Source organism: Sinocyclocheilus rhinocerous, unplaced genomic scaffold, assembly GCF_001515625.1.
Source record: "Sinocyclocheilus rhinocerous isolate Xijiao unplaced genomic scaffold, SAMN03320098_v1.1 scaffold2385, whole genome shotgun sequence".
Lineage (NCBI taxonomy): Eukaryota > Metazoa > Chordata > Actinopteri > Cypriniformes > Cyprinidae > Sinocyclocheilus > Sinocyclocheilus rhinocerous.
Window position 1 is genome coordinate 436,210 of NW_015667271.1, and position 10,269 is coordinate 446,478.

The 10,269-nt window shown below is 35.0% G+C and overlaps 2 protein-coding genes across 2 annotated transcripts in view; one reads left to right on the plus strand and one right to left on the minus strand.

Annotated features, from left to right (window-relative positions):
• Window positions 1-5,082, plus strand: part of LOC107733459 (vigilin-like) — an 18,657-nt gene extending 13,575 nt beyond the window's left edge. The window contains exons 23-28 of the mRNA XM_016545076.1: window positions 621-755; window positions 887-1,030; window positions 1,168-1,347; window positions 2,594-2,710; window positions 2,814-2,963; window positions 3,064-5,082. Of these exons, the coding sequence (XP_016400562.1) occupies window positions 621-755; window positions 887-1,030; window positions 1,168-1,347; window positions 2,594-2,710; window positions 2,814-2,963; window positions 3,064-3,156 (819 nt within the window). The 3' untranslated portion in view covers window positions 3,157-5,082. The remainder of the gene's footprint in view (window positions 1-620; window positions 756-886; window positions 1,031-1,167; window positions 1,348-2,593; window positions 2,711-2,813; window positions 2,964-3,063) is intronic.
• A 966-nt stretch (window positions 5,083-6,048) lies between these two features.
• LOC107733461 (neuralized-like protein 4) overlaps window positions 6,049-10,269 on the minus strand; it is a 36,571-nt gene continuing 32,350 nt past the window's right edge. Inside the window, exons 24-29 of the mRNA XM_016545077.1 lie at window positions 10,022-10,115; window positions 9,828-9,935; window positions 9,525-9,669; window positions 9,304-9,416; window positions 7,144-7,303; window positions 6,049-7,039 (exon numbers count right to left, since the gene is read on the minus strand). Of these exons, the coding sequence (XP_016400563.1) occupies window positions 6,835-7,039; window positions 7,144-7,303; window positions 9,304-9,416; window positions 9,525-9,669; window positions 9,828-9,935; window positions 10,022-10,115 (825 nt within the window). The 3' untranslated portion in view covers window positions 6,049-6,834. The remainder of the gene's footprint in view (window positions 7,040-7,143; window positions 7,304-9,303; window positions 9,417-9,524; window positions 9,670-9,827; window positions 9,936-10,021; window positions 10,116-10,269) is intronic.

The following is a 10,269-nucleotide window of genomic DNA, read 5'->3' on the forward strand; positions in this document are numbered from 1 at the left end:
TAATTTTTGATTAGTAATATGCATTGCTAAGAACTTCATTCGGACAACTTTAAAGGCGATTTTCTCAGTATTTTGATTTTTTTGCACACTCAGATTCCAGATTTTCAAATAGTTGTATCTCGGCCAAATATTGTCCTGTCTTAACAAACCATACATCAATAGAAAGCTTATTTATTCAGCTTTCAGATGATGTATAAATCTCAATTTCGAAAAATTGACCCTTATGACTGGTTTTGTGGTCCAGGGTCACATATTATAAATGTCTTTACTTTCACTTTTGATCAATTTAATGCATCCTTGCTGAATAAAAGTAGTAATTTCTTTAAAAACAAAAAATCTTACTGACCCCAAAGTTTGGAACGTGTAGGCATAAACAATCCAACTTTAATGAATTGAATTGAACAAAATCCTGTTAATGGCAAAAAATGAAAATCCTGTCATCAATTACATCACCCTCCTTTTATTTTCTGTAGTTGTTTTCTGTAGAACACAAAAGAATATGTTTAGAATCATGTCCAAGCTGCTATTTTCCATACAGCAACAGTTGACCACAGTCTGTCAAACAAATTGTCCAACTGATGAGTGAATGTTAATGTGTCTGGTTGTACTGTGCTGTGTAGGTCAACATTTGGGTTCCTCAGCCTGAGCAACAGTCAGATATCATAAAGATCACAGGACAGGTGGCCAGTGTGGAGCGGGCCAAACAGGGACTGCTGGAGAGGGTCAAGGAGCTGCAGGCGGAACAGGAAGATCGGGTACAACCTGTGCTCAACACCGCTCTGCTGACATCAGAGAACATGCTGTGACAACAATTTCCAGATACAACCTAAAATGTACTTCTTGAAATAGGTCCTTCTTGATATTCTTTTTTCTTGTCTGTTTGTAGGCTTTACGGAGCTATAAGGTGACACTCTCAGTAGACCCGAAATATCACCCCAAAATTATAGGCCGCAAAGGAGCCGTCATCTCTCAAATACGCAAAGACTACGATGTCAACGTGCAGTTCCCTGACAAGGGTGATGAGCAGCAGGTATGAAAGCAGATTGCTTTCGAAAGAGCATTTTCTCGTTCTTTAATCCAGACTGGGTTCATACCTTACACACCTGTCATCCTGCTTCTGTGTGTTTAGCTGTCAGTCTTTCTTCACGCGACTCTGTCTCCCTCTAGGATGTAATCGTGATCTCGGGTTATGAGAGGAATGCTAACGAGGCCAGGGTGGCTATAGAGCAGCTGGTGGCAGCGCTGCAGGATATGGTGAGTGAGGACATCCGGCTGGACCGGCGGGTCCACGCACGCATCATCGGAGCACGCGGCAAAGCCATTCGGAAACTCATGGAGGAGTTCAAAGTAAGAACACTGCATATTTGCCAATAGTGACAAAACTATATAACATCTAAATTAGTCATAATATTTTATATAATAATAATAATGATGATGCTGATTCAGTTTATTATTAGAAACTTTGGAGTACAATATTTAACATAATAATAACAATCATTATGATAATTATTATTAATTGTTATTATTATTAAAAAATAATCAACATCACCAATATTTAACATCATTATTATAATAGTAATTAATAATGATGATTATGATCCATAACAATCATTATGATCATTATTATTATCTGTTGTTGTTATTATTATTATTATTATTAAAAAATAATTAACATCACCAGTATTTAACAACATAAACATAATAATAATATTAATAATGATAATGATGATAAATAATTATTATCATAATCATTATATAATCATTACAGTACATAATCATTATAATATGTATTAACTATTATTATTATTATTATTATTAAAAAATAATTGCATTTACCAATATTTAACATCAGAATCATAATAATAATATTAATAATGATGATGATGATGATCAATAACAATCATTGATAATTATTATTAACTATTAGTATTATTATTAAAAATAATTACCATCACTAATATTTAACATCATAATCATAATATTAATAACGATAATGATGACCAATAACATCATTATAATATTTATTATTAACTATTATTATTGTTAAAATCATCACCAATAAAAATATTAACTACTATTGTTATTTTATTATTATCATAATTATCAATAATAATAACAATTTGTATTATTACTGTTATATTAAAAACAATTACCATCATCAGTAATAATAATAATAATAATGATGAATAATTTAGAAGTTTTATTCGCCAATAGTGCCATAACTATATAACATCTAAACTTTGTAGTCATAATATTTATAATTATAATATTAAAAAGTCTAACAGCAACAATGTTTATAATAATAGTAGTAATATTATAAAATATATAAAAATTTACTTAATAATAATACTTAAAGGGGTCATATGATACGATTTAAATTTTTCCTTTCTCTTTGGAGTGTTACAAGCTCTTGGTGCATAAAGAAGATCTGTAAAGTTGCAAAGGCTAAAAAAAAAAATTTAGTTATTAAAACATTTAGTTATATACATATTTAATAATAAAAATACATATTGAAAATGAATAATTCAGCCAAATAATAGCTATATCTCATATTTGGTTCATGGGATCCTTAATAATTTTCTTATTTTTTTAGGTTGACATACGGTTTCCTCAGCCAGATTCTGAGGACCCGAGCAAGGTTACTGTAACTGGACTGCCGGAGAATGTTGATAACGCCATTGACCATCTACTTAACCTGGAAGAAGAATATGTGAGTCGGGAATCCACTGCAAATGCTTCTTTCTAAACAGATCAATTCCATCACTTTTGTTTTCCTTTCTTTTGGATCCTCGCTCACTCATCTTCCCTCTTAGATGTTGAGTGTCACAGAGACAGAGACTATGGCAGCTTATATGAAGCCTCCTTCAAAGACGATGGGGACAGGAGGAAATGACGAGGACAACAAAGCTCTAGCAAAAGGCTTTGTTGTGCGGGACGCCCCTTGGAATGCACAAGGCAACAAGGTTTAAAAGAATATGTTTACCACGGTAAAAGCTTGATTTCAAGCTGTCACTATCATTGTCATATTAATGATTTCCTTTTTCTTCTTTTTGCAACATTCAGGCACCAGACATGAGCAGTGCCGAAGAGTTCCCCACGTTCGGATCTGGAATAGCACCGAAACAGACATCTGCATGGGGACCCAAAAAGTGCTGAATGAAACAGATATGTTCTGACTCCAGATCTCGCATCTCAGCACTTGAGAACAAGAACATTCCATATTGTTGCTCTTGTCTTTCTCCTGGTGCGTTTAGTGCCCTTGGAGGAGTTACTTCTGTCCTCTCCTTCCTTTGCCTGAATAGTTCCTTATCATTGGTGGATAAATGTTCATCAGCACTCCTCAAATGCCCGCAGGTGGTCACACATCAGTTTCTGTTGTGCCACTCTGATATCACAGAAACGGAACCTCAAGTAGCAGTTACTGTCATTATCCTGTTGTTTTCTTGAGTTGGGTGACAAATGGCTAGGCATTGAAGAACGAGGCAGATGTTTTTATTTCTTGGACTATTTATTGCAAGAGAACCCCTAGTTCACTGTGTATGAGTTCTTTTTTTAAGTCCTTGATGGTTTTTACTGTTCTTTTTATTGCTCTCTCTCTCTTTCTCTCTCTGTGTGTGTGTGTGTGTGTGCGCGCGCTCACTCAGTTTGCGGAGTTTTCACTCTATACTGTAAGTGAGATGAAGGCTGGTCAATACTGAACTTTTTTCAAATATTTTTCTGTATTTATTAGTGTGTATATATATATATATATATATATATGTTATATATTGATTTTCTTCAGTGACTGAATATTCAAACTGATGGGTGTGGATGGTTTTGAAGCATAAAAAGCATTAGGTATTATTTTGCAGTATGTTTAGTTTCTTTTGCTTCTGGGTATTATTTTGTGTGTGTGTGTGTGTTAGATGTAGCTCATTTTCAAAAGAAGTGTGTGTTGTGTGATATACTTTGAATCTCAAAATGTTCAATTTGCTGTTTATATTTGAAGTATTTTTCACTTTACCTTTGTCTATAACTCCTAAAAAGTGCAGGAAATGGAAGAGATTTGTGATTTCATTTCATAAGATTTACATTTTTCAACCGAGCATACTTGACAAACTCAAGACTTCAAATGAAAAGTCTCTGAAAAGTTGTTTATTAACAAAAGATTTCAAAGTAAAAGACTATAATTAAAGCAACTGTATGTAGTTTTGTGTATTTTTGAGACTTTAGAGCCCCCTACAGTTAAGTAAGTGGAATTCACTGTAAATATATCATTGTCGTAATTACAGTGGATTGCTATGCGATGATACCGTAAAGCAGCCCGCTCTTTTCTCAAAGTTTCATACTCGTTCACTAAACTTTAAACTTTACATCAGGAAACAAGTTTGGGGGAAGCGTGAGACAGAAACAGAAGACATTCGCCTTATAAGAAGTCAGTGTAGCAGCACAATGGTTTTTCAAGGTAAAAAAAAACCTTACAGTTGCTTTAACACGAATGACAAACACTCATGCAGATTGCTGGTTCTCAATTTGCATATGTTTACTTAAAGGTGATGGGTGTAATTTTTTTTATGTTAAAATAATGAAAATCATTTCTTTATACAGAGAGAGCTGTAAACAGCCGTTCATATGTGGCTCTGTGGCCCTATCGATACATTTCAAAACATTGCTCTGTTTGTTTGAGCATCACAACCAGCCTGTTACAGTAACATTAGCTTAACCAATGACATGAGCTTGTTTGGATGCCTAATAATAGAAGGGAAGTATTGCATGAAACTTATTATTTTTTGCAATTCCATGTGGCGACGCTAGTGGCGCAGAAACTACACACTTCACCTTTACATTTTGATGTGTTTTGACTTTGAGGGTCATTCCCTGTCCTGGTAGTTGAGTTTTGTGAGTCACTGTTGTATGTGTTGTGAAGGTATGCTAGCTAGTGTACATGGTAGAGAGAAGAACCATCTACAACCAACTGAAAATAGAAACACTATCGGCCTTAAGAAGTTAATGCCATAGGATATTTTTACCGAGATTTGATGACATTGATATGCAACACTGCAATAACATGTCAGTGACGGAACTTTCCTACTCCGAATAAAAAACCCATTCAAATAAAAGGAGATGTATTTTTGCTGTTCATTATTTCTCAAGTTTAACCGAAATGTCAAGATGTACAACTAAGGTCAAGAATATGTTTATGAATGAAAAAAAAAAGACAATATAAAACATTATTTCAAATATACAGAGAGAGCCCATACATTTGAGCAAAATTGACAGTAAAGACATTTACAATATGTTACAACAGTTCTTTTGGACTTTATATTAATCGAAGAATCCTGGAAAAAGATGTGTCATAGTTTCCACAAAAAAATATTAGGAAGCACAACAAGAAGCGGCTGATAATAAGAAATGGTTCTTGAGCACTAAATCAGCATGTTAAATTGATTTGTGAAAGAGTATGCGACATTGAAGACTGGTAATCGCTGCTGAAAATTCAACGTTTTTATCGCTAAATTAAATTACCTATATAACATTTTAAAATATATTGCAAAAGAAAACCGTTATTTTAAATTGCAATAATATTTTACAATATTACTATTTTTACTGTATCTTTGATCAAATAAATTCAGCCTTGGTGAGCATAAGAGACTTCTAAAACAAATTTTTTTATAGACCCTAAACTTTTAAATATATAAAAATTGTGGTCCAAAAACAAACCTATCTATCTATCTATCTATCTATCTATCTATCTATCAATCTATATACAGGTGCATCTCAATAAATTAGAATGTCGTGGAAAAGTTCATTTATTTCAGTAATTCAACTCAAATTGTGAAACTCGTTTATTGAGATGCACCTGTATATGTGTGTGTGTGTGTGTGTGTGTGAGAGAGAGAGATTTGTAATTGTCATAAAATTTAATGAATTAATGGAAGACAGAACGCGATTTCCATGTTGTGCATAATTGTCTCTTTTTTGGATTTTTATTTTCTTACAAACCAGGAAGGTAATGTTAGTGTTATGTAACAGGCTGTACAACACAACGTAAAGACATACAAAATGTATGTTTGTCACAATTTGGGTCACATGAAGTGATTTTAGTGGTATGAAGAGATGCGAGTTTCACTCCATAGATGGTTACAGTTATAAGTGTATTCACAAGAAGAAGAAAAAAACATACATTTCTTGCCTTCCTGTCTTTATGTAGCCATTTTATCCACTTTGCATTTGACTAAACACTTTGTTGTAATTTGTGAATAAATACACAGCTATAAGAACCAAATATAGAGCAGAATCTGGAAAATAAGTAAACAAGGAAAGCGATGAAATAACAGTTTCTTCCTGATTAGGTGATTTTGCTGCATCCTTGATCTTGCTGACATTGTCGTTGAAACAGGTCTTGGTTATTTCCAGGCTGATTTGTCCGTTGCAAGTCTTAAGAAAAACATGAGTATAAATCCAGGGTTGTGCTATGAATTGGTGGCTCGGTGTTGCTTCAGTCCAGTTTTATTTCTGTGAGAACAACAGGCTCTCAAAGCAAAAACTGACAGGGTGAGACATAGCTTTAGATGTATGAAGAGACCGAAAAAATAATGGAGAGCTTGCCGAGTTAGTGAATTTAATGAGAAAGACTAAAAATCGCCCACCAGTGTCCGAAACATAAAGTGCAGGCAGTGTCTTTGTCTCTGGGGATTATCATCACCCTCCTTCAAAACAGAACAAACACAAAAGTATGTCTGAAACATGCAGAGATGAATGAGTTTGGGCAGCGAAACAATGCTTAATCCTCAACGCCTGAGGGGGGGTTTATAGCGAGGAAGATGATGCCAATATCCTCGCTCGAGTCTGTTTTTACTCCACCCGTATGAGCAGGCCGTACAGAAGCGTGCCTCCCTTTTCCTTGGTGATCCATTCGATTTCTGCATTGCTGAATCGAGGATCAAGAGGCTCACTGATTCCCAGCGAAGTCGGGCCCACTTTGTAGGAGCCTGGCCGCACACACACCTGGAAGCCCACCTGGGCCTGGTGACAGCGGAGGGAACGTGGGTCTCGGAATCTGTGCAGAAAAGCGTAACTGTCATTGTTTTCAAATTCATTTTCTAGGCAATCATGTTATATTCTCTCTGGTCTTTTTCTCTAGAAGCACTGCTGTTGACTTACTGCACTTTGGGGGCAAAGACCTCCAGGCCAGAGTAGCGCATGGTTGGAGAAAGCTGCACACGGGGAATCTCTCGCTCTGGGGCGCTGTTCTCCTCGGGCTCCCCGTAGCTGCCGTGACCCTCTGTCTTCACCGGGGACAAGGAGAAAATGGAGGACGATTCTGCTCATGGGAAAACAGATAAGCTCAGGTGTGCAGATCTATTCTAATTCACACATTCATGCATTTCATTATCAGATCATTTGCTGTTTTTTGTTTTTTTTTGCCAAAAGTAAACAAAAAGAAAATTCAAAATTTTTTAAATGAAAAAGAATATGAACTAAACCTGCTGTTTTGAATACCAGAGACTATAGCAAATAATGATATTTAATGTACTGATCAGACATAATTATATATTTTTTCTATACAGTTTTCTCAAGTAATATAATACAATACAATACATAAATATATTACAATATTAAAAAATAAATACATTTAACATTTATTTTAACATTTAATAAACTATCAAATACATTTTTTGCTTATTATAAAAAAAATTGTATAAACCAGGGGCGTAGCGTCTTGTATGCAGGGTATGCAGGTGCATATGGGCCCGCAGAGCCGAGGGGGAACCTTTAATTGAAACGAGGGAATGAAGAGAGCCCTGCATGGCCCAGCCCTTCCGACAGCTTATCAGAATATTCTCGGCCTGAGTCTGACCCGAGCACGTGTCTTTTTTTCTCTCTCTCTCTTTCTTCCCCTTTACACAGCTGCTGTTGCAGCAAATAGGCTAGTCCAGTTATGGTTTTTAATGGCAAAATTTATTTTCGTTTCTTTATTAAGTTAATTTAGAAATATGTTTGGAACATTTTATGTTTGTTAAATTCAAGTTTTTTTTTTTTTAAAGTAACGACCAAGCGGCCAGCGGCGGACTGAGTTGAGCATATATGTTTGATCAATTTAGCCTTCTCAAATCAACATGACTTGCCTAAAATAAAATCTAAAGACATAAAACACTTCATGCAATTCACAATATTAATAAAAAATTTTAACCTAGATAAATGTGTGCTGTTAGACGCATATACAGTCGTTTGTGCGGAGAGTGGAAGTTAAGGAAAATAAACAGGATGCGCTTTCTGTCGTCTTGGTCTTGAGCAGGAGCGTTTCACAATGATGAACCGACACTCAGCGAATACTTGCCTCCTCACAGACATGATAAATATATCTAATAGAATGCTTTATTGGGCTTCTGTGCCAAGTTTGTGTTTGCATGCAGTACAAATAGCCGTATACGGCGGCATTTTAGTACCATGTTGAAAAATAAGATTAACGTCATAATATTTTAAGAATAAAGTCAAAATTAAAAAAAAAAATATATATATAAAATAAAAAGTCTGTGGCATCCAACCTGTCATTCATCACATTAAACATAAAAAACAGCAATAAAAGGTAGGCTTATTGACGTTTTTTGAAACTCTAAATACACGTAACGTTAATCACTTCAGAAAAATCAACAATAAGTTAACCGAGTTGGAGCCAATAACGTTTGGGGGGGCCCATACAAATATGCATATGGGCCCGGGGCTGACTAGCTACGCCACTGGTATAAACATTATAATTAAAAAAAATTATATTAGAACAATATTACACTTTTTTTAATGTTTTTGAAAGTCTCTTACGCTCACCCAGTCTGCATTTATTTAATCAAAAATACTGTACAAACAGCAATATTGTGAAATATTATTACAGTTTAAAATAACTGTTTTCTATGTTAACAGATTTTAAAATGTCATTTATTTCTGTGATGGCAAAACTGAATATTCAGCAGTCTTCACTCCAGTTTTCAGTTTCACACGATCCTTCAGAAATCATTCTAATTTACTGATTTGGTGCTCAAGAAACATATTATCACTGAAGAAATTTAATATTTTTGTGGAAACTGATGGATTTTTTTATTCAGGTTTCAGCATCTGTTACAAAAATAATTATATTTTAAATAATGTATTTACCATCATGTTCAATTCAATTTAATTCAACTTCATACATCTTTGCTGAATTCATTTACTGAATAAAAAAAAAAACATCTTTGAACGGTAGTGTATTATCATATTATATTTCCAAAGGACTAAATGAAGAATTATTTTAAATAAAAAAAAAAAAAAAACTTCTTAGTGGTTACCAACCTGACAAGAGTTGGTTGTGGTCCAGTATGCGTCTAAGTGAGCCGACACTAGTGCCATGGTACGCAATATGCCACTTCTTGAAGGCATTGGAGACTTCACAGTGGGTCTTGATTCTGTTAAAATACAGACAAGAGCTCTTTTTAAGTAATTAATACTGCTAATACTAAATAATTTGCACATTTTCAGAGCTTAATTACTGAGTTAAATTAATAATAACTGACCGGAGTGCAAAGCGGCACCAGCCAAATGGCAGAGCGTAGTCTCTGGGTGGCTCCCCTCGCTTGTAATAGGCCTCATCACCCCTTAGTTTGTGACAGGACTCACAGTAACACAGGTTGTACTTAGCATCCTCATTAAAATAACCATCTGAAAAAGAGGACAGAGTGGGAGATGAAGAAAGCAAAATGTTCAGTCAATATACCGCCATAAACAAAGTGCAGCAAAAACGGCTACTAATAAGTCCACATTGAATCTGTGGTCACAAAGGATTATTATTGTGTGTGTGAGGTGTAATGCAGTTGTACCTGGCAGTGTGAGCAGTTCTTTGAATCTGGAACATAGCGCCTGGTACTCGCACGTCTTATTGGGGTTGACCTCTGGAGGAGGTGTCCAGCAGACACTCTCCTTTATACCTGTCACAAACAGACAGACAGCACACGTGTTTAAAGCAGAGTCACACTACAGCCAATGTAAGACCTGGGGTCAAAATCTCACGCACCATCCACCATATCAGCCTTCTCCATGTCCCCTTGACAACGCATGTCTTCTCTCTCCCCGCCAACCACAGACACATGATTTGTCACTATAGTGACCTAAAAATACAACGCCAACAAGAGACAATCATTTGTTGTGCATCCAAACAAAAGAAGTTATGAATTTATTTATTTCATTTTTTTTTATTTACTTGTTTGAAAAAGCAATTATTTTCATCAATATATTAACATAGCCTTAAAGATGTTGGTATAT